This window comes from Erigeron canadensis, chromosome 3 (genome assembly GCF_010389155.1).
Source record: "Erigeron canadensis isolate Cc75 chromosome 3, C_canadensis_v1, whole genome shotgun sequence".
In the NCBI taxonomy this organism is placed as follows: Eukaryota; Viridiplantae; Streptophyta; class Magnoliopsida; order Asterales; family Asteraceae; genus Erigeron; species Erigeron canadensis.
Window position 1 is genome coordinate 21,415,630 of NC_057763.1, and position 25,391 is coordinate 21,441,020.

The 25,391-nt window shown below is 35.0% G+C and overlaps 3 protein-coding genes across 4 annotated transcripts; all 3 read right to left on the reverse strand.

Moving 5' to 3' along the window:
• Positions 1-4,559: 4,559 nt before the first annotated feature.
• LOC122591673 (ankyrin repeat-containing protein ITN1-like) lies at positions 4,560-15,678 on the reverse strand. Its single transcript, XM_043763925.1, has 5 exons — positions 15,242-15,678; positions 13,939-14,532; positions 6,194-6,304; positions 5,297-5,727; positions 4,560-5,217 (listed from the first exon to the last, which is right to left on the reverse strand). The coding sequence occupies exons 1-5, from the start codon at positions 15,666-15,668 to the stop codon at positions 4,600-4,602; spliced, it is 2,181 nt and encodes a 726-aa protein (XP_043619860.1). The 5' UTR covers positions 15,669-15,678; the 3' UTR covers positions 4,560-4,599.
• A 1,863-nt stretch (positions 15,679-17,541) lies between these two features.
• On the reverse strand, positions 17,542-18,903 carry LOC122591674 (UPF0481 protein At3g47200-like). The gene has a single exon (XM_043763926.1). It carries the CDS (start codon positions 18,901-18,903, stop codon positions 17,542-17,544), a length of 1,362 nt encoding a protein of 453 aa, XP_043619861.1.
• A 1,638-nt stretch (positions 18,904-20,541) lies between these two features.
• LOC122593929 lies at positions 20,542-24,576 on the reverse strand. 2 transcript variants are annotated; one of them, XM_043766392.1, is made up of 8 exons: positions 23,845-24,575; positions 22,642-23,025; positions 22,429-22,524; positions 22,226-22,336; positions 22,004-22,108; positions 21,881-21,928; positions 21,338-21,774; positions 20,542-21,259 (listed from the first exon to the last, which is right to left on the reverse strand). In XM_043766392.1, the coding sequence occupies exons 1-8, from the start codon at positions 24,266-24,268 to the stop codon at positions 20,642-20,644; spliced, it is 2,223 nt and encodes a 740-aa protein (XP_043622327.1). In that variant the 5' UTR covers positions 24,269-24,575; the 3' UTR covers positions 20,542-20,641. The 2 variants fall into 2 exon arrangements, with proteins under 2 accessions (XP_043622327.1, XP_043622326.1); XM_043766391.1 differs by having other exon boundaries at positions 22,429-23,025; positions 23,845-24,576.
• Between the last annotated feature and the right edge of the window lie 815 nt (positions 24,577-25,391).

Consider the following 25,391-nt stretch of genomic DNA (forward strand, 5'->3'; position numbering starts at 1 on the left):
CTATGTTCTATATATCTAGAAGGTCAATTTTCTTAATAAACCTCTAGTGATAGATAACTAGAAAAATCTAAGTAAATTGTCCTAGTCGGGAATTGAGGGTTGTTACAGTGGGGTGGTAGAGGCTTTGGCCTCTTGGAGAAAAGACCTTGCAATGCTGTGTTTATTTGATGTTTTTAAATAGTCAGTAGTAGTTTAGAATTTGTCTTTTTTATTAAAGAAAAAAAAATTTATAAGAAAGGGTAATATTTGATGCGCCAAATGAAATTATTACTCGTATATTGAGTCATTGACAAAAAAAGAAACTACAGAGTTGATAACTTTATAAGTAGATTTCTAGTGATCTTTCCATTCACTCAATTGAAGATGAATGAGTCTATCGAAAAATGGAAAAATTGGATCAACATTCAACAATTGTTGGATGTTTTATGGATCTATTGAAGGATACCAACCACGGTGGTGAAATGCATCGAGGAACATCTTTTTGTATTTGATTTTAAGAAAAAAAATACACCAATTCAACGACTGCATTTACTCGGTATTCTCGTCATCCTTGGTCACAAAGGCGGTTCTATGTAATGGTAACATAGTTCTTTGGATCTAGGTTATATTAATTTTTTTGTTTCAACATGTATATGAAAAATTATATTTCACACTTACATGTTATCTAAATATTTGAACTTAGGTAAAATATAAAGTAAGCATTTTTTAAACATTTTATCATGAGGATGAATTATAACCGGACACACTTGATTTTTATTATGGATCCGCCGATCCATGACTGCTTGGTCAATATATTTTCACCCTAAATTGTTCAAGATTGAATTCATTTGCAATTTAGTACGCTCAAGCCTACTAACCAAAAAACAAGAACCCGTTAACAATGGTCGTTCTATTGAAGAATACAAGGCCAAGGCATGGGTTGAGATTCCAAAGAGTTTTAACATACATATCGATACTATTCCTTTTCTTTGACTTTATAAGTCAACACTAAATACCTTGTTTTTAATTTTTTGTGAAAAAAATATTAGGCTATCTCTAATGTTAAGTACCCCTTATGTGTTATTCGACTGATACATCATATCTTTACAAATTCTTAAAATCCTTATAAATCCTTCTAATAATTTAATTTTACATCTAACCATACAAGCATTGTTACATATCCTTACATTTTCCACATCATCACACACTCTTACATATTTTATACACAAACAAACAACAAAAAGTACTTTGGATATTTCAAAAACGTATCCTTGGCTAAGGATTTTTACTCACAAATCCTTGCCTAAGGATTTAATTCAATGGTAAGGATATCTAAAGATTTCTAAGGATTCCTAGGGATAACCTTACTATCTTCCACTGGAGATAGTCTTAGTAAAATATTTACCCGTACAAAATATTTTTTCTTTTATACCATCCTTAACCATTCACCTTTTAACCTACACTTTTTTCTGTCACTTCAACATCAACTTCTCATCACCCCCCCCCCTTTTTTTTTCTCTTTAAATTTAATATCCCACTATATCCCACAATATACCATACAAAACATCCAATCAAAATAAAATATTTAATATACGAACAAAAACAATGGACCCACCCTTTCCTTTTCATTCTAGGTGAAGAGTTTATTCCTACCTTATTACTTAGTCATTTAACCTATGGGTTTCATCTATCTTTACTAGTGCCACCAAAAGAAACAAATTATGTTTCATTCTTTTTGACTTTGTTGTTTTTATTCGGATCAGTTATAAAAAAAATTGAACACCCAAAATTTTGGTGTATGTCTCCTTGTCCATCTAAAAGAACAACACACTCGGTTTGTGTGTCTGTTAGCCGATAATATTGCTATATATTATTAGCAATTGTATTGTATCTTAAATATAATTATTATGTGGTAAGAATTGATTGTATTGCCACTGTTAGCTGATTGTATTTATTTTATTATCTCCATAAATCACTCCTCTCAATGTATTATATTAAGGAGGTTGTATCATTGTATGAAGGCAATGAATAATATTACTTTACATGGTATCAGAGCTTCAAGGTTTGATTACGATCACACCTCCATCCACCTTCCTTCACTTTATTGTTTTCTCTTTTACTAATCCTTTGTACAGTCATGGCAGACAAAGTTGATCCCCCAACCCAGGCCCTACATCCCGTATATATTGTAACTAATATTCAAAACAAAGTCCGCGTCCTCGATGGCACAAAAGTTTCATACTCTTCATGGGTGAAACTTTTTACGCTCCATGCCACAGGGTATGATGTGACCTCTTACATTGACGGTTCGCCGCCCCCTGAGAAAACAACCGCCAACTATGCGGCTTGAAAAAAAATTGATGGTATCGTTTTGCAATGGATATATGGCACTCTCTTTGATGACTTACTTATCAGAGTTTTGACCGATGAATCAACTGCACACCGTGAACAAACCCTCAGCAACAGAAATCGAATAAAAAGGTCGCCGGAAAAAAGGTGATTTGCCGGAAAACTTCAAATGCAGATTACGGCTTCAATACTTCGAATTAGAACACAAACGTTTCACCAAAATACTCATAATCACACCGTGAACAAACCCTTAGCAACAGAATCGAATAAAAAGGTCGCCGGAAAAAATGATGATTCGCCGGATCGAATAAAAAGCTCCCGCAACGCAAACATTTCCGATCAAACATTCCATTTCACATCACCAATCACTTCATAATCATCACCAGATCACTCACTCATAGTTTCTAGTTATTAAGGTTTATAGTTTGTAAGGTTGATACGTGACCCAGTTAAACTTGCGTTTCATTTTCCGTTCAGATTTCCGATCATTATTGCTTAAATTCACTTTGTTTCCCTTAGTTAATGTTATTAAAGTTATTTGCAAGTTACAGTTTGTGATTTGGTTTAGTATAGCTCGAGTTACTATTTTAAAGTCTTGAAATTTTAAATCCGTGTAGCATGAAATATACACGTTAACTTTTCGTTTTGAAGGCATGGGTTGATTCGTTATTGTCATATTTAGTAGTGTGTCAAGTTTCGAAGCATTTGGTTACCGTTTATTTTTTAAGATATAAGCTAGTTATTAGTTTCTCTCAATATTTCGATCTCGTTGACATTTGATTGGAGAGGATTACAGCCTGTTTCTTTGGTTAGATATCTAGATTATGCTATAGTCAAGCTGTGTGTGAAGTTTCATGGCAATTGGTTACCGTTTATTTTCAAGCGATGCAAGTTAGTTACGAGTTTTTTGTAAGGTTTTCGGGTTAGTTTTCGGTCAATTGTGAAGGTTATAAGGTTGTTACTTAGTTGCTATGTATAGATTGGGGTCTAGAGAATACATGTGTGAAAACCGTTTGGTTGTAGATCAAAGCAGTTACTAGTTAGAAGCGATCAAAGTTGCCACTTTGATACAAAGTTTATGTTTTTCGCTATTTTCGGGTTAGTTTTTAGGATAATTGTAGGTAAAAACGTTGTTACAAAAAGTAGATTGATAGATTGGGTTACAAAGAATCCACATGTGGTAACGGATTCATTAGATCTCGTTTCGGTTATAAGTTATTCGATCTCAAAGTTGCTTCGTGAAAACATTTTCTACATGTTTCGTTGACTTGTCAAGTCAACTGGGTGTTGCTTTTAAATTTCCATGCTGCACTTCGATCACTCTTCTACTTAGTTTTATTATTAGATCTTTAATTTACAGGATACGGGATAACCAAACTTATTATATGCATTTGAACTTTTCCGGCGAATCACCATTTTTTCCGGCGACCTTTTTTTCGATTTCTGTTGCTGAGGGTTTGTTCACGGTGTGATTCTGAGATTTTTGGTGAAACGTTCGTGTTCTAATTCGAAGTAATGAAGCCGTAATCTGCATTTGAAGTTTTCCAACACAAAAGTGCTTAAATTTTTAAGTGGTATTCTTAATCCCCTAATTAAGAATATATACACTATTTATGATTAGATTAGGAGGTTTTTAGGGATGATACCTTACATAGCAAAACTCGCCGAGTATGATACCTTTAAAACCTATTTGCCCTAAAAAGACGGAGTAAACTAGCTTAAGTTGTTACTAGTAATAGCATGTTATATATTTACACTCTAATTCAGATTATAACATTCCATATATTGGATAGTGTAGACCAGTAGACCACATTTACGCGCATGAATATGACAAATTCACAGAACAAGTGGATTCAGATTCAGGTGTTAAATACCTCTTGACTATCATTCAGCAAAAGAAAGTAGAAAAATAATCCCAATTAAATTATCATTATTTAAAAGTAGAAATCATGTCGGATGTATAACGTACATGTATCTCATGTAATTAGGTAATTAAGGAGACTATCATGTGTCCTTATGTGATTAGAACCTTGTAGCAGGATGAAAGTATCCTTAAGAAATTATCATCCATTGGTCCGAATAATTTTGGATTATTTCAAGGGTATTAGTGAAGACTTTATTTTGGAGGAAAGGTGTAAAATATAAAAAAAGTCATTGCTTGATGAGAATTATACAGAACAATATATATAAAAATAATTTAACAACATTAAGCAATCAACTAATCTCTAATTATTTGTCCTTAAGGAATGAAGTTTACAGCTAAAAGAAGATTCAAAAGAAATAACTAAATGATGAATATTTAACAAAGATACTAGGACCATATGTGGCACTCACCAAGTCTGCAATAAGAGGAAACTGCAACCTCACAAACAAGGTAATTGGAAACGATGTCAATACACATATTATAATAAGGATCCTCGAGTCCCCTTGCCCAAACACAAGGTATAATGTTGCTCCAAAAGCAACAATCATGGTTGTTGTCGAGATAAACAAGGCTAAGAGGCCTATTATCAACCTTTTAGGCAACTTGATGAGAAAGTCTTCTTGAGGAAAACGTGCGGTGAGGATTGATAAAAACATCAATAACGATGTGACAGCTGCGAATAATGATATGGCATCCGATACTGCAAACACTGTGAAGGCGTTGTTGTTTCTAAAAATTGGTATCCCTATATCCTGGTTGTCTCCTCCGGGTACTGTAATAGCCGCTGCAAACACAATTGTGGTGATTAACGCAGCTGTGATTGTGTACGACTGTGCAGTTTCCTTCATCCATTTTTCTCCTTCGATCACCAAGTCCCTGTGTGCTTCAGTGAATACCTTTTGAGGTGTTTTACCGGAAGAGTTCTTTTGAATCCTGATTATGGGATTTACGAATTCTTCTACTTCCTACTAGATTAAAATAGATTAATTAACAGGTTTGGATGCTTAATAAAAGTTAAACATTTGAGTCATCAGAGATAGATACCTTAAACCATTGGAGTTCCCGTTGTATTTGCAAAGCTGCACCTGATATAAGATTCAGTTTGTTGGAAGGTGCCAAATTTGCTGCCAGATGTAAGAGATTATTATCTGAATTGTCCTTGATTGTTTTATAATGTTTCTTATCAATGTTTGTATCTGCGCTCATTTGAAAAAGCATGTTGTAAACTGCTTCAGAACGATTGATTACAGCATATTGGATAAAGTCGTGGTCATCTTCATTGGTACCCTTAATTGCATTCGGAAAATGTGACACAATCTGTTCAACAACCTCGAATGCATTTTGTCTTGTGGCTTCAAAAATAGGATTTAAGTAATAGTGATCACTACAATCGGGGGGTATTTTTTGACATACTTTACGTAACAAATCAGAGGCATCATTAAGAACTCCAACTCTCCTTTTGATGAATGGCCATACTGCAACAAAGATCCAATTCATGAGCATTTCAATCAAAGGAGTATTATATTATCAGTTACATAATGGTTGTAAGTAATTGTTGATTAGGCTCTTACCAATGTAAGAAAAGATTAGCCCGAAACAGAACTGAATCTTACTAATTCCTGCTTCAAGATGACAAGATTCTTAAAAATGGATATGGGGTTATGAAATGTACAAGCGGTACTATGTTAAACTTTGCAAGTATGTTATGGGTTACATAGTGAGTACCGCTAAGGAAAAAATACAGTATTCTCTCGTAGCAACAGCAACCACATAACCGAGTACATCTGAAGTTACCAAAATGCTGTACTTTGTAAATGATATCCCTCCTTTCTACAACATAGAAAATGGGTGTGCATAAAGTTGGTTACACGGAATCCCTTAGCAATAGATTGAAAAGGGCAAGAAACATAAAAGAATCAAACAATATAACAATTAACAAACCTCGTATCCCTCCCCAAAATTTGAGTTCACATGGGAAGTATTGAGCTATCGCCATCAGCACAGCTTCACTATGTATAGTTTCGTAATGCGTCAACAAATCCTTTGCTAAGCCTACATACATGCATATATTGAGAAAGTTAGTCATATTGTAACATCCGCCATTTTGACCCGTTTGACTTTGTGTGTAGTTTGACTAACATTTTTATCTAATGATGAAATTGAGCTCATTTTGTGACTAATTGCCTAGATAACGTGTTGAACGGGTCGATTAACCAACTTGTTATGTGACTCAGTGTTTAACAAATGCTTAATGTTACTAGTTAGTGTGATGGGTCAACCCATGGAAATAATCCATGACCCAATACCCAAACCCATACCCAACCCTATCCACTCATCCATCCATTCTTTCATCCATTCACCCAATTCTACCTTTCCTTTTCTCTCTCATTCAATGCAAGAACACACACACTCACCTTCTCTTTAAATTCTTAACATGATTTAATGTTATTTGGGTCAAATTAGTGCAAGAATCATTATCTTCATCATCATCAATCCATTATATCAAAAATTTTGTTTTTGGGTGCCAGAGTTCTTCATTTCCAGGTCAATTTCGGGTTCAAGCTCTTGGTGGAAGATTTGGTAAGAGAAACTCATCCTCTAATCATCATTTCATACTTACAAACATGTTTCTAGTTGTATTCAAGTGTTTTTGGGTCACAAATTGAGTCAAAAACGGATTTGAGTGAATTAGGGTTCATTAGGGTTTTGGGTTGATTTGTAAGGATTTGATGATGGATTTGATGTTTTGGGACAGGATTAGGGGATGGGTTATGTTTGTTTATGTTTAATTATGACTAACAAGGCTTAAAATTGAGTTTTGGATCATCACAAATCACTCTGGAAGTCAAAAATGGTGTTTGGAGGGTGTTTGGGTCGTGTTTGAACTGAACCTGGGCAATATGCGCCGTATCTTTTGAGCCATGCGCCGCATAAATCTTGACCATCTTCTGAACAAATTATGCGCTGCAGTTTTTTAGGGGGTGCGCCGCATATTTTGGTTTTCTGAAAAGATGCGCCGCATCTCCTCTAGGATGCGCCGCATCGCATCTCCTCTAGGATGCACCGCATATCTTCCCTGTACAAGTAAACTTACTTTTCGTTTATCAATCGTAACTTTTAAACCGTAACTCCAATTTTACAAATGAGCTATCGTTGGAATCGTGTGAGAGTCTATTTTCTTGTGGTATAATCCTTTTAAGCTGAATCTTTGTCCTCCTCTAAATATTTTGAGTCAAAGTGTCTTGGTCGCACTCGGGATAGTTGTCGATACTTTTGTGGGTTTGTGACTCGATTTAAACTTACTAAACCAACTTGTTTAGGGTTATAGAGTTGACTTTGATGATATTATGATATACATTGATAGGTTGTGGACACATAGAGATTGTTGAGCATTTATAACTCTTTGCTAACTCGTTGTTGTTTCTTGGGAACCAAGGTGAGTTCCGTAGCTCCCTACTCGCTTGAGATTCGGGCTGGAAAGTGTACAACTACTTGTTAGTCGTGTGATTGTCTGATTGATTTAATTGACGGTTTATCCATTACTTGGTTGGTTTTGCGCATATTTGTGATATTTTGATTGTTTAGGTTAGTTATGCCTACATGGAAGTCGGTTATACTTCTCAAAGGGTTTTAGATGTGGTGGGAAGGCTGCGGGTGACCCTATATATAAGCATCTAGAACTTGATGAAAGTAAAATCCTCTAAAGTGTAGGTATGTCTTGTGTTGTGGAATGGATGGATATTGGATTGTGTTTGGATTGGACCTATACCCATTGTTTACATCATATACGCGCTTTACACGCATCTTATACATATATACGCACTTTACACACAACTTATCCATATGTACGCGCTTTACACACAACTATACATATGTACGCGCTTTACACGCAACTATACATATATTCTTATTGTGAATTGACATTGTGATATGGTCGGCCTATATTTGACATTCATCATGGCATATGCATACATACGATACATAACTTGGACATTTACACCACTTATGCTCATGCATTTATTACACGTAACTATTTACGCCATATGCCCATATTGTGATTTGACATTGTGACTATCAACAATGGTTCCTTGTGAACCATTTCTACGAACTCACCAACCTCGTGCTGACTTGTTTATGTGAAGTCCCTCACTTAATGGTTTAAACCACAAGTGTAGAATACAACAAGTCAAGTAAGCACTAGATTGGACTAGTATTACAATAAATATAAATGCAAGAATATATATATATATAAGATAATACGTACTTAGGCAATATAAAGATAAGCAAGTAAAGTGAATGGTGAGACACAATGTAATTTTTCAAGTGTATTTTATTTATTGATGTTAAATAAAATACAAGGTTGTTGCGGAACAAGATATTACAAAGTAAGTATCTAAACAACCTATGAATTACAAGTGATCTAATATTGCTAAATAAACTCCTTGATCGAAATACTTAAAGTTGTGAAGTATAACTGTTTAAATCGAGAGTATTTGAGCAAAAGCACCAAATTAGAAAAGTGTGATTTGGACGAGGGAAGTGACTTGGTATTTATAGGCAAAAAGAATAAATATAATATTCTTTTTGCCGTACAAATATGGTTACATGCATTTAAGGAAATTACTTTAATTCCTTAAATGCATTGATTAAGGTACAAGAATAAAGTCACTTGATAGTGACTTGTCTTCTAATTAACCAACCACCTTTACATGCGTGTAACGCATAAAGTCATAAAGTCAATTCCTCGTAATCAGTGTTCAGACTTGTAAGGTTTAGAACACTGTCAAGGACTCCAATCAGGAGATCTGGTAAGTCTGCCTGACTGGAGTATCTGGAGCGAGTCCAGATACTCCAGAGGGCTCCAGTAGTCATATATGGAGCGAGTCCAGTAAATCTGGACCTAACAAATTCCCCTATTTGTTTAGAAATTATGCAAGGATTTTCAAGCTTTTGTCTATACAAGTTTGTGCTTGAAAAATCCTTGAAATTTTGACTAAGTCTAATTTGAATTACTGGAGAGTCACTTTATAGATCATCAGTGTTCCCAGTTTATACAATTTAATTTCTAGACTTAATCTGGATAAGTACTTGTGAAAAATAAGAATTGCAACTTATATTTACAGACATCAACTGGTGGAAAGTTATAATTTTATCAACATAAAAAAAATAAATACAAGTACAATATCAGATTCAGGCCCTTCCCTTTTCAGCATGCCCAGATGGCTCTTCTGTGACCTTCCTCATTGAACCTGGAGATGATGATGTTGTTTGTGTAGTCTTTAAGCCCAGCTCCATCTCCATCAGTTCCTTCCTCATCCATTCCTTGCCAATCCTCTTCATAAAATACTTGACATCCTGGGAAACATCTTTACCTCGGTAGTAAAGGCCAATCTCTCTAAGTTCTGACCATCCAAATATGCTAAAATTCTGCTGTCTTGAAACTGGTGCGTTTCTGCTTACCCATCTCACATCCTGGACATGGCCTTTCCTTTTTGAAAGAAACTGAAGGTATCCCATCTGCAAGTTGTTTTCTGGACAACTTATTAATATTTTTGAAGTTTAAATGGGATAACCTTTTATGTCATAACCAGTTTTTGTCTCATCAGCCTTGGTATAGAAACACTGCTTTGAAGGAGAGCTTTCCATATCCATTACATACACATTCCCTCTTATGGGAGCAATCAATACTACCTTCCATTCCTTATTAAATACAATGCCCTGGGAGATGTTAAACAACACCTGGTAACCATCATCACACAGTTGGCTCACGCTTATTAGGTTATATTTCAAACCATTTACATAAGCCACCCGTCTGAATTTGACTTGACCATTATTCAGGACACCATATCCCTCAGTCTTTCCTGAACCATCATTCCCAAAAGTAATAGAGTGTCCTGCTAGCAGCGCTGTCAAGATACCAAATATATTTCTTTTGATCGCCCTGCACATCCACCAGATTGATTAGTTAGTTTTGGGAACCCATCGACTGATGGGTTCTCTGGATCCTGCCAAATGGATCCTTGGGGGTATCTGGTTGAGTTCACTTTCTTCAACAGTAGTCTTAGATGAAAAGACCACTGGGTTTGACAGTTTTGAAACTTTTTTCTTGTTCTTTTTAACAGGTGTGCTCGATTTTTATTTCTTGGAAAAAGGTTTGATATTTTGTTTAGAGCCAGATGTAGTACCCTCAAAATTGTTTAATCTTGCATTACAAATTTGAACCTAACGAGCCAGTAGTTGAAACTGGCTCTCCAACCTTAACAAAATAGTCTCTTCAGATGACACTTTGGCCTTTCCAGATGACTGGACTTTTGGCTTAGGTGGGGAGATAACATTCTTCTTTTTCTGAACCTGGGTTCTTTAGAAGATGATTGAGACAAAGGTTTATTCGTCTTAACCTTTTTGACTGGAGCATTCATCTGGTGTGCTCCAGTCTTGATCTCGGTCAATTGAACTGGTGGAATAATACAAGTCTTGGGAGTTGTTGGTTCATCATAAATAGTGCTAGGTTTTAACACTTCTGGCAATCGGTCAACAACAGGTATTAATGCTGCTGCATTTACATCACCCCCCAGATATGCACGTTTTTGGGAGGGGTACTGGTTTCGTGCAGCATCATATGGTTTCCTGGTCTCAAGCCATGACTGAATGACTTGTTTTTCTTTAGATAAAGCATTTTCAAGCTCTTCCTTTTCTTGGACAAGTTGTTCAGTGACCAAAACTTGTGCTTTAAAAGCCAATTCAATGTCTTGAAGTTCTTTTAACTTTGATTGTAAATTTGTCATTTCAGAAAAATCTGTTTCAAAATTATTTGACATTTTTGATCGAACAGTTTCCACAAAAATTAAATCAGAGTTTAGAGCTTCAACAATGTCCAATTTTAATTCAGGATCAGTTTCCTTGTCATAATCAATTACCTTTTTGATAAAAATGTCCACCCATCTTCCAGATGTGACATCTTCCTTCACCAGATGCTCTTGATCAGCCAGAGCCATATAACAACAATCTCTTTCCTCTTCATCATTAATTGATGAGTCATCAGAGGGAACCCATTCTTCTTCAGCAACCATGCATTGATTATTATCTTTTTCTGTAGACATGAGAGCAATCTGAGCCATAAGCTTTTTGTACTTGGATCTGTAGCTATCATCAGGTTTCTTATAAGAAGTTGATGGACCAGATTGAGGAACAAACTGATTGGACTTGCACTCTTTCATGAAATGACCTTTTCTTCCACACTTAAAGCATGTCAGATTGGTCTTGTCAATGGAAGAACTGGGTGCATGTTGTCTAGTGGGTCTGTTGGCTCTTGCTTTAAAACGGTTAAGCGTTTTAGCAATCATTGCCATCAGATCATCGCTATCAGTTTCATCATAATCTGAAGAGATATTACTCATGGCTCCAGAATCCATTAATTCAGACATCATCTTCTTCATAGAAAATACATTCTCAGAAGACATTAATGCCGCACAGGGTGGTTCATTATGACTAACCACAGGGGAACTAGTGGAAGAATGATTAATAGCATGTTTTTCTGCCTTAATTCTCTGGGCTTGATTCTATTCAGTGAATCTGAAGGCTCCATACAATGTTGACAAAGTATGGGAATGCAAGGTTTTACCTTGTCTCAAGACCACGATCATGTGAGACCATTTAGATGGAAGAATATCACAAAATTTTTCAAGAAGTATGTCCTTGTCTTTTTCTACTCCAAGCCCTCTCAACTGGTTTATGATACTCATAAATCTAGTGTAAGTACCAGTTAATGATTCATTGGGCAGAGCAAAAAATGACTCGTACTTCTTATTCAAAGACACTTTCCTGGTAACAATAGTGTCATCACCACCTTCATATTGGTTTACTAGTTCATCCCACATGCTTTTAGCACTGGGATAGAGAACTAGTGTGGGAATAAGAGATTCAGGAACAGCCCCGAGGATCATATTTTTTAAAATAGTATCTATATTAACAAGTCTTTTATCCTCTTTAGACCAGTGTTCCTCTCTCTTTTCCCTTCCAGATCTTGCTCCAAAAGGATCAAGAAGTGGATTGAGAGGACTTCTATGAATATAAGGTCCTTCATTTAAAATTTTTATCATGTTCCTCTCAATTCCAGTAATATGTAATATCATCCTAGCTTTCCACATGCCAAATTCATCACCATTCTCACTGAATTTGGGAACAGGAGTGTTTGAGTAGTGCACATGCATGTGTGGAGAAGCAGGAATAGGAGGTGGTGGTGGGGGATTATTTAAAGGGTTTTCCTTGTGTATTCTCTGGGTTGGCCATCAAGAAAATACAGATCTAGGCAAGTATATTAGCCTTCTGCTCTGATACAAATTGTGAAGTCCCTCACTTAATAGTTTAACCCACAAGTGTAAAATACAACAAGTCAACTAAGCACTAAATAGGACTAGTATGAATGCGACAAGTCAAGTAAGTACTAGATTGGACTAGTATTACAATAAATATAAATGCAAGAATATATATATAAAGTAATACGCACTTAAGCAATATAAAGATAAGCAAGTAAAGTGAATGGTGAGACGCAATGTAATTTTTCAAGTATATTTTATTTATTGATGTTAAATAAAATACAAGATTGTTGCGGAACAAGATATTACAAAGTATCTAAACAACCTATGAATTACAAGTGATCTAATACTGCTAAATAAACTCCTTGATCGAAATACTTAAAGTTGTGAAGTATAACTGTTTAGATCGAGAGTATTTGAGCAAAAGCACCAAATTGCAAAAGTGTGATTTGGACGAGGGAAGTGACTTGGTATTTATAGGCAAAAAGAATAAATATAATATTCTTTTTGTCGTACAAATATGGTTACATGCATTTAAGGAAATTACTTTAATTCCTTAAATGCATTGATTAAATTACAAGAATAAAGTCACTTGATACTGACTTGTCTTCTAATTAACCAACCACCTTTACATACGTGTAAGGCTTCTAACAAAGGACAAATGGATTGTCCGTGTAAAGGCATAAAGTCAATTCCTCGTAATCAGTGTTCAGACTTGTAAGGTCTAGAACACTGTCAAGGACTCCAGTCAGGAGATCTGGTAAGTCTGCCGGTGAGCTCCGCTATTTGTCAGACTTTTTTTTTCAGACTTCAGTGAGAATGTTCTTCAGTGGAAAGATTTTGACTGGAGTGAAGTCCAGTGAATAAATCTGGTGGAATCCAGATTCCTGTACAAGTAAGTTGTTCACTGGTCTTCACATAATTTCTGGATAAATCTTCAGACGGCTACAGTAGTCACATCTGGAGCGAGTCCAGTAAATCTGGACCTAACAGTTTAGTACACTTTTCAGGTAACTAGGTGAACCCAAGACAAGATGCATGATGTCATGGATTGTTGGACCCGAGCTTAGACTTTCATGGATCAAGGATTTACATGCCCATCTTTTGCATTATGCTGAGGATCGTTCGCCATCTTTTAGATTGTTTTGTAAACTGTTGATGGCTACTTGCTCCTTATGCATTTTGTATTGTTCTTGTCTTAAACTTGTTGAATTTACCGAATTCATTTATTTTCATTTAGTTGCTTACGATAATTCCATCATGTGCTATTTAATTTCCGTAATATTCCAAGCCCTAGTTTGGGGTGTTATACATATGAATCAAGTGGGGTTAAATTCTATAATTTGAAGTCAATATATAGACTACGCTTACCAAATTTTTTAGAAGAGATGGCAAGAACTAGAAGATCATCCCCAGTTTTGCCGGAAAACAGCTGATTCTTCTTGTTATTATCATTTTTGATTTCATCTATAAGACACCGAGATGTGTTGGGGTGAATATTAGAAAGAGATAATGCTAGTGGTGTGTGACCATCCTTGTCCTCGACCAATAACAAATCTGTGCTTTTCTCCAACAAAATTTTAGCAGCTTCGGTGTTGCCAACAATAGCAGCAACATGAAGCAGGGTGCTTCCATCTGAGTTTACCAAATCCGATAGTGATTTCTCTTCCGGTATTTTAGACAACAAATACCTTAATATTTCATGATTCGCCGTTGAAAAACACACTGCTACATGGAGCACTGTGTCGCCATTAATGGTTATTTTCTCCATCAGTTTGACCTTATCGTTGTCTATAAAGTAACGAACAGCTCCCGAAGCTCCAATTCGAACCAGAAAAAGCAAAAGTTTTAATACGTCATCTTCAGGTTTTTTACTCGATTTGTCTGTTGGTGCTTCTGTTACTTGCGTGTTTGTTTCTTCTTCTTCTTCTTTATCAACAGCCGTGATTCCAGTGGGTGAATTCACTATAAATAAATAAAATTAAAATTCAAAGATGCATATAAGGCATGATGTACACCTACTTGGTTATATTCTAAAGCAAAGTTATGGTTAAGTTAAAACTTAAACAAAATATAACACTGATCACCATGTTGAAATAATCTTGACTGCTCAACAAGTCAAAGTGTCGTTTTAAGTAGAATTTTTTGTACGGATGCTACAAATTTCGACCCATTTGGTGCAAATACGAACATTTGTTATAAAAGTTGTAAACCTACGAAAATGGGTGTCTAACACCGTACAAAAATTTGTTACGAACTTAAAACGTTCGTATTTGTCTTAATGGGCAAATACGAACATTTGTCTTAGACACCGGCTTTACCTTCATGTTTGCCACGCCAACTAAGACACTGGTTTTCGTAGGTTTACAACTTTTATAGCAAATGTTCGTATTTGCACCTAATGGGTTGAAATTTGTAGCATCCGACAAAAAATTCTTTTAAGTAAAATATGTCTAGTACTTCAGTTAATATTTTCAGTAAGTTTAGTAAGGTTTATTATCGACTTTAATTATAAGGTGGTTTTAAGTAGAATATGTTTAGTACTTAAGCTATCATTTTCAGTAAGCTTAGTAAGGTTCCTTCACATGCACCAAGCAATATATTATTTGTCAAATTAAAAAGATCAAATAATATGGGGAAAAAAAAAATCATAACCTTTTTGAACTAATTGTACCTGTTATTGAAGGAGCATATCTATGTTGTAACTCATCCCATGCATCTTTTGCAGTGAAATCTGTATTATTATTGTGTTTGGAAGTAAGAGAATTGACAACTTCCATTGCTACTTCTTCAGAGAGTGAACCAAGTATCCACCCGGTAACAAGTGAATCGGACCTCATCCATGCCTTCTTTCTGTCTTTTACGAATTTCCTCTTGCTCGAGTTTTGATCATCATGGGGTCTTACAATCGTTCCATCAATGAAACCAAGCATACCATGACTCCTCAAGAGACATAGCAATTGCGTTTTCCACACATCGTACTTGTCGTTACCACTCAGCTTCACAGTAACAAAATGTGGAGCAATAACATGTGAAGGGTATGGATATTCTTCACCAACTTCCACTATGAAGCTCTTATTGTTGGAATATGAAGTTGCCATAACACCTATTTTCTTTGCATGTGAAGGGTATGGATATCCTTCAATCTTGTATTCATATTTATACTAGAAAAACTAGAAAGATACACTTTAGTACTACTAATGATAAGATGCATCAACTTATGTATTAAAAGATTTCACCTAATATATACGGATGATATGAATACCCATGGCCCCTCAATAATGCATCATGTGTAAATTTATATATATATCAACCACAAAATATGTCAGAGAACGTTCACATGTAAACAAAACAAAGAAATAAAGTCTCATTTAAACGAGGTGCATTGCATCATGTTTAATTATCATGTCATAATGATCTTGACTAGACCATATTTTACAATCTTTAGAAACAAATAACTTAAAATTTATGGTAGATCGAATTCTTGTACATGAGATTCTGTTTACATATAGTGACCTTTGCCCGTGTTGTGGTGAGGAGATCGAAACTATTGCCCAGGGTTGAGGTCTTTTTCGAGTCAAAAGAGATTAGCTAGCGTTGTGTCTGGTGATCGTTGTTGGAATCATAGAAATTAATAACAAGGTATTCAATACAAACCACACAGGGATGGTTCCAGACTAATTTAAAGAAATCTAAGTTCGTGCTTATGGTTGTTTCTCGGTTAAAAACAAGAAACTAAGGTGCCGTCTGGTTTTTAGAATGTATTGGAATTTGGTGGAATGAAGTGTGAGTTTTCTTCTTTTTCATGTTAGGTTAACAGATTCTAAATTCTAATATTCCACCAAATTCCTATAAATTTTGAGAACCATACGCCCTTATGGAGGTGCGGAAGGGAATTCTGCTAGTATTTTGTAACAGACATTTTATGGAACTACAAGCTTGACTCTGCACATGGCACTGAACTTTGTAGGTTTATTTATTGTCTTCACATGGGTTGGTCTCGGACGTAATGGTGCCATTTTGGTGGAAGCATCATGACAATGATCATTGATGTCGTCCTTGTGCTTACATCATCTTGTATATGTCATCCATTCTGTCAATTAGTTTTATTTGCATCATCTTGGTTGTTGTATATACTCCCCTGCCATCCAGAAAACACATATCTATTTCAAAGTGATTTTATATGGTTAAGAAAACATAGAAAGAAAAGAACAAAAAAGATGCTCCAGTCTGAAATTTCAGTGAATGCAGAAATATGGAAAACGTTAAGATGAGCACACGCATACTTTAGCAAAAGGTTTATAACTTTTCAGATTGGTATGAAAGATTATGAAAAAAAACATGGTGTTAAATATTAACTGAAACAAAAATATTGGTGGTTTCGTCCTCAAGCGGGTAACTGGGTTAAAGTTCAAGACAAGGTCAATCCAAAGATGAAGTAACCAATGGACCGTGATGTATTAAGTATGTTCCTGTTATGGTAGATGGAAATAGCAATGAAATGTTCACGGTCATGCCGTAAGCGTACTTTCAAATTGCCTCTGCTGCAGATTGAAGACTACACGGTATCCGTTATGAGAAACCTGATTGCATAAGCGTTCGCTATGGAGATCGAGGATGTTAGACACCAAAGAGGATGTTCACAAGGTAATAAGTTCAAAAGTACCTATAAACAATTTGGGGTCTAGTGAACAAATTTCAAATATGATTAACAGCAGATGCAAAGAGGTGACAGTTACACTAGACATAAGAGTATTTCTTGTCTTATGACAAGAAATGAATGATTATTACAATATGGGAACCAACAAAAGCCTTACAATTACACTAGACATAAGAGTATTCCTTTATATATATACTCTCTTATTGAACATAAAAAAATGAAACATCAATCACTGACCAACATTTTGATCATAATAAATTAAGCAAAATCCAACCAAATCAAGCACAATTACATCCGTCTATCTTGGGTGCATTTCAAGGATTTCGAACATCATTAATGGTCTGCAGTAACGTTAGTGCGAAGATTGCCATAGCAGCAATAACTGTCAGCGTTTTCCAAGTAGTACTTTTGTAAAGATGGCTCAATGAAATTAATATTCTTGGCCAAAAACGCTTGCAGTAGGCATCTAACTTTTTCCATTCATCAGCGTAGTAAAAATCGCGCAGGACAACAGCGTTGCAAATATTATTGAAGAGATTTGTGATGTCTTCACGCGCTCCCAAGTTGTGTTTGAGAACATTTGCCTTCACTAGCAATGAAACATCATCTTTGGTATCAATTAGCTTGTCCATTAGAAAGGCAAATGATGTAACATAGTGACGACTTAATGGATAACACTGCGTGTAGGCTATAAGGTTCCGCAGGAAGGATGGAGTCGAATCTTTGATACACAATACTGGAATTTCGAAACTTGCTTCTCTAATGAATAATTTACCAAAACAAGGAACAAGAGGTGACTGTTTAAATTTCACTGCAAGCTGAGAGCCGTCATTTCTTTGTGGCTTGAATGTGACACCAGCTCCAGCAATTTCGGTGGCAGAATATATGATATTCGTCGGGACTTGACCAAGTTTTGTAGCTCTAGGCCTGTAGCAGCTTTGAAGAAACCCGAGGATATGACAATGCTTGACTGTCCTATTCTCTAAGGTAAGTTCACTGTTTAAAATATTCATATCGTCGAAAAAACAAAAGATAAGATCAGTTAACGAATGATCAGGTAAAAAAGATAATGAATTAACCTCCAAGATATGTTTCACAGTGACTTGAAATAGTCTTTCAAGAATGAAAAATGGTATCTGATTCTCTAGTAAAAGCAAATCATATTTAACGTCGCGTTTCACCAAAATGTTGTCAAAAATTGGATCACCCACCATAATTCCATGCTCAGACCTGTAGAGTAGTTCAAGTATGAAACAACCATCAATTACCATCATTTCCGCCAGCTTAAAATTGTTTATTTTTGTGAAACTTGGCGCATAGCAATCTCTTGCGTGTTCTATATTCCGAAACACCTCTTTAACACACGTACGTTTTGTTTGCTCCATATCCTTATTTGTGGATTTTACTGTTTCGCAAAAGAGTCGATACATATAAGTCACTTTGAGTTCCTCCATTGCTTTTAGACGTTTGTCTTCTTTGTGAAGAGGTCCGATCGATGTAATCCGGGGTGTATAAGCACCTGGGTTGAGATTTCGGAGTGTTTCTGGTACCATAAAAATCGTTACATCAGATTGCTTGGAATGATTCTTTCTTGAAGACTCGCCTTCTATTAATATTCCGATAGACTCGAGAACCTCCCTGCCATATTCCCATCCGGATCTGTCATCATCTGTCATCGTTGCCATCTTCAATCGTCTAGCTTTTTCCTACCGCGCGCGTGCAGAATCCTCAAAGAAATCTGTAAAAATTGATTACAACATACAACTTGTAATTAAAATTTTTGTAACAATATTGTCAAAAATCGATATTATTGAATTCTATATATATGTGCAAGATACTCATGAATTTGACATATATATGCAATATATACATGCATATTTTCCTTGTAATATATAGACAGTGTGTCAAAAATCGATATTATTGAATTCTATATTTTCTGTATATATATGGTCCACGACCACCTGTCTACCACGGCCACCACCATCACCTGCCTTAGTGTAAAAGTAATGTTCTGTATTTTCATTCTGTCTATAAAGCTTTTACCAAGCATCAGTTTTTTCTACCGTTTATTTTTGGTCTGTCCAAACAACTCTCTGACTTTTGCAAAATTATCATGAAACTGTCAAGTCTTAAAATAATAGTAAATAGCAACTTAGCAAGTTATATATGCGTCATCGATGAAGGTATGGATGAACGAATTTAAAGTCAAAACCTTTTTTTGGTAATATGAATGGGCATATTACCATTGAAATTCTTTATTGTAGAATATGGAAAAGGAAGGAAACATGATGTGTTTTCACCTTCTATATACAGGGTTCCACAAACTCTTCGGAATGTCAACAAAAGTTCATATACACCTCGTGTCGTATAAATTGGGCCTTTCACACAAGATATGGAAATTCTGAAAAAAGCTGAAAAGCAAAAATTGAGTTATCTGAGTGATTTGTTTAGTCGTGTAACATCTTCACGAGAGCAAGCAATGAAAGCATGTCTCAACATGTTGCTTCCTAAGTTAGACCAAATCAAGGCATGTTATGCAGGCAAAATGGAAACCTATGATGACCATGAATTTGCAAAAATGATGGTTATTGACGGTTGTTTCATACTTGAACTCATTTACAGATCAAAGTATAACAAATAACCGAGCACATCATTTTTTGACAATAACTTGTTGTTCCTTTGTGTTAAGCACAAATTGCTCCTTTTGGAAAACCAAATCCCTTTCTTTGTTCTTGTTGATATCTTTGAGAACATGATTAGGAAATTAGAACCCACGGTTTCTCTTGCTTACCCTGTTTCTGAATTTCTAAGTGATATGAGTCCGTTGGTAAAAAAGCTCCAGCTTGACAAAGATCTGGGGTAAAATTTTTAAATGCAATATCATACTCGATTACAGATCTGGCTCTGTTCATGAGTCACTACCAAATGCCTTTATCTATCATTTAGTGAAAGAAAGTAGAAATCTTCCCAAATAAATTCTCATTATCCAAATTTAATTTAGAAATTCAATCAAATTTCTACATTAAAAAAAAAAAAAAAGATTTCAGACGGTTTTGAAAAATGGTAAGACTAAGGGAACCTCTCCAAAAATCATGTGGCATGCATAACATGTGTCTCAAATGATTAGATAATTAAGGGGAATATCATTTGTGTCCAATTTTGATTAGAACCTTGTATCCTGGAAGTATTGATCTTCTAGAGATCATGGTCCTTTGGTCCGAATAATTTTGATCTTTGGATGTATACAAGTGAATCCTTTATTTCAGAGGAAAGATGTAAGACATTAAAAGTCATTGCTTATACAAAGCAATATATATATAAATAATCTTGCAATATTAATTAAGCAATCAAATTCTATCTCCAATCATTTGTTCTTAGAGAACGAACTATAAACATATAAAGATAGAAGAAGGTTCAGAAAATATAACTATATGATCGCTTTTTAATAAACATACTAGGACCATATGTGGAACTCACCAAGTCTGCAATAAGAGGAAACTGCAACCTCACAAACATGGTAATCGGTAAGGATGTGAATATACATATCGTAATAAGGATCCTCGTGTCCCCTTGCCCAAACACAAGGTATAATGTTGCTCCAAAAGCAACAATCATGGTTGTTGTCGAGATAAACAAGGCTAAGAGGCCTACTATCAACCTTCTAGGCAACTTGATGAGAAAGTCTTGTTGAGGAAAACGTGCGGTGAGGATTGATAAAAACATTAACAACGATGTAACGGCTGCAAATAATGATATGGCATCTGATATTGCAAATATTGTGAAGGCGACGTTGTTTGTAAAAATGGGTATGCCTGTCTCCTGGTTGTTTCCTCCGGGTACTGTAATAGCCGCTGCAAACACAATTGTTGTGATTAAGGCTGCTGTAATTGTGTACGACTCTGCAGTTGCCTTCATCCATTTTTCTCCCTCGACCACCAAGTCTTTGTGTTCTTTAGTAAATACCATTTCAGGTGTTTTGCCAGAAGAGTTCTTTTGAATCCTGATTAAGGGATTTACGAATCCTTCTACTTCCTACTAGATTATAATATATTAACCTTTTGTTGCTTAATAAAATTTTAAAAAGTATAGAATAATTAGAAAGATTCTTACCTTAAACCATTGGAGTTCCCGTTGTATTTGCAAAGCTGCACCAGATATAAGATTCAATTTGTTGGAAGGTGCCAATTTTGCTGCCAAATGCAAGAGGTTATTATGATAAGTGTCATTGATTGTTTTATAAATGTTCTTATCAATGTTGGTATCTTCGCTCATTTGGTAAAGCATGTTGTAAACCGCATCGGAACGATTGATTACAGCATATTGGATAAAATCGTGGCCATCTTCATTGGTACCCTTAATTGCATTCGGAAAATGTGACACAATCTGTTGAACAACCTCGAATGCATTTTGTCTTGTGGCTTCAAAAACAGGATTTAAGTAATACCGCTTACTACGATTGGTGGTCTCATATATTTTTTGACATACTTCAAATAACAAATCGGAAGCATCATTAAGAACTCCAACTCTCTTTTTAATGAATGGCCATACTGCAACATAGACCCCCCAAATCATGAGCATTTCAATCAAAGGAGTATTATTGTTGTCGGTTACACAATGTTTGTAAAGTAATTGTTGACTGGGGTCTTGTCTTACCAATGTAAGAAAGGGTTAGCCCGAAACAAAGCTGAATCATTATAATTCCTGTTTCAAGATGACAAAATTCTTAACAATGCATCTGGGGTTAGGTAATGTACCACAAAGTTTCATGATGAGTACCACGAAGGAAAAGTTCCAGTATTGCCTCACAGCAACAGCAACCACGTAATCCGATACATCTGAAGTTACCGAAACCCACTACTCTATAAATGATCATCTTCCTGTCTACAACATAGAAAAAGGATGTGCCGTAAGTTGGTTAATTACTAATGAACTTCTTAGGAACAAATTGAAGAGGTGAAGGAACATAAAAGAATTGAATCAAGATAACAATAAACAAACTTCTTATCCTTCCCCAAAAGTTGAGTTCACATGGGAAGTTTTGAGCTAACGCCATCAGCACAGCTTCACTATGTATAGTTTTGTAATGCGTCAGCAAATCCTTTGCTAAGCCTACGTGCGTATTTTGAGAAAGTTAGTCGTATAAATCAAGATGGGTTAACTATTTAAGGTTCTGGATTTTGAAGTGGATAGACTATACTTACGAAACTTTTTAGAAGAAATTGCAAGAACTAGAAGATCATCACCACTTCTGCCGGAAAACAGAGAATTCTTCTTTATCTCGTTATTTTTGATGTGATCTATAAGACACCGAGATGTCTCGGTGTGCATATTAGTAAGGGATAATGCGAGTGGCGTGTGACCATCCTTGTCCTGGGCTAATAACAAATCCGTATTTTCTTTCAATAGAATCTTACCAGCTTCGGTGTTGCCAAAAATAGCAGCAACATGAAGCAGGGTGCTTCCATCTGAATTTACCAAATCCAGTAGTGAGTTCTCTTTCGGTAATAAGGACAACAAATGCTTCAATATTTCATGATTCTCCTTTGAAAAACCCACTGCCACATGGAGTACTGTGTTGCCATTAATGGTTATTTTCTCCGTCGGTTTAATTTGATGTCTGTCAAGAAAGTAACGAACACCTCGCAAAATTCCAACTTTAATCCAAAAGTGCAATTCTTTTAATATGACTTTTCTCTCTATATCTTCAGGTATTGAATTTGCTTTGTTTGTCGGTGTTTCTGTCTCTTTCGTTTTTGATTCTTCTTCTTCTTCAATAGTGATTTCAGTGGAGGAATTAACTATCAATAAATAAAAAACAAAATAAAAAGTCAGAGATGCAAATGAGCATACTAGTTGGCTCGTAACTTTTGACTCAACTTGAAAACTTGTTTTTTGACTCGTGGCTCTACTCGTACAAATCAGAACATTTTCTATACTACAGCGTTGTTTGATATTGCTTTTATAAAACAAATTTTATATAAGCATGTACGTATATGCTTCTTCAAAACTGCATTTTAATAGGAAATAATCATTTTTTCATACAAACAGTTTTGTAGATTATCTGCGTTTTACAAACGTAATAATCAAATAATCACTTCAAAATGTAAACACAAACACCCTCTACATTGTATAATTATATATATATATATATATATATATTTCTATGACGTATTTATAAACAAAATATAAGTTGATTTTCATAATACATTACCAAAATATTATACATTCGATACTTTTTAGTCATAAACTTATGGTTTATCTACAAATTCGTACTAAAATGGTCAAAATTAAAATACATTAAAAACATACAAAAAAATGTAATCATAAATATGATATATATTATATAATCATATTATCAAACTACAACAATCATAAGTTTGCGACTCATTTGACTCGTTCAAAATTCACACCGCGACTCGTAAGAGTCAGGAGAGAAAAATAAGTCATCCAGTGAGTCTTTATTGGTCTATAACGCATATAACGCATAATCTATACCTTATTTGGTTAGATTTTATTAAACATTAAACAAATTATAACATAGACCAGCAAGCAATAAAAAAGAAAAAGATGCCATGAAATTGTAAAAAAGAGACACCATTTTTGAATTCTAATTGTACCTGGTATTGAAGGACCATATCTATGTTGTAACTCATCCCATGCATCTCTTGCAGTGAAATCTGAATTATTGTGTTTGGCACTAAGACAATTGATAACTTCAGTTGCTGCCTCTTCAGAGAGTGAACCAAGTATCCACCCGGTAACAAGTGAATCGGACCTCATCCATGCCTTCTTCCTGTCTTTTACGAATTTCCTCCTACTAGAGTTTCGATCCTCATAGGGTCTTACAATCTTTCCATCAATGAAACCGAGCATACCATGACTCCTCAAGAGACATAGCATCTGTGTTTTCCACACATCGTATTTGTCGTTACCACTCAGCTTCACAGTAACAAAATGTGGGGCAATAACATATGAAGGGTATGGATATTCTTCACCAATTTCCACTATGAAGCTTTTATTGTTGGAAGAGGAAGCTGCCATAACACTTGATATCTTAATTTATCTGTCTTCAGTCCTTCAATTTTCTTTACCTTTTATACTAGAGAGACTAGAAAGATACACTTGACTAGTTGACTTGTACTGTTAAGAGGGCTGCTAAGGCGACGTACGTTACTTCAAATCCGTTTTGCTATCTCAGTTCCACCTTATCACATTTGAAACTTATGTCCAAGTGACACACTGAAAACGCTATAACCATACATCTTCATATGGATTCCAATTGTGAAAATTCAATGGGCCACGAATGCAGAATACAAAGATCTAGAGTTTACTTTGGACCCACCGTTTAATTTTCGCTGATTTCAATTTCACAATGAGACCAAATTACGTGGAGTATGTGTTGGTTTGGTCTAGAGAAAGAATTATTGAAGATAAAAACAAAAAAACACTGGGACCTGCTACTTTTTCTATATCCATTTCCCTTTGGTTACGTTCGATTAATTTAATACATATGTACGCATAATTTCATGTACAGAACTTTCATTATTTGGGAGAGGTAGCTTAGTTATATCATAATTGCCTGGTTAAAGTTTTTAAGGCCTTAAACAAGATTAAATTTACAGGCCTAGTTGATTAATTAACATATTAATTAGTTTTAGTAAACATATTCTATATGATACTTAATTATTACAAAGTCCAAACATTAGCCTACTATAAAAAAGATTGAGGTCTTAAATTCTTAGGGGCCCAAAGCAGTTGTTTAGCCCTTTATAATTATAGGATTAAGTTACACAGATAGTACCTGAAATATATCTCAGATTATACTTTTAACACAATCTTTTGAATCTCTACTCGCACCATACTTAAAGTTTTTTTTTTGTTTTTTTTGAAATGTATTTCTATAAATATAAATTTAAGAAATCAGAAAATTAATAATAAAATAAAAAAACTACACATTTCCCCCTTTTAATAAAGTTTTATAATAAACACAATAAAAAATATCGTATCATATTATTTTTATTAATAAATTTTTATAATAAAAACTCATTTAAAAAAAAATAACAACATTAATAAAAAGTTGTTGATGGAGGTAATTGTAACATCCCAAACATTTTATGTCGACCATTGACCATGTCGTTAGTCAATGTCTACCATCCATTGGATT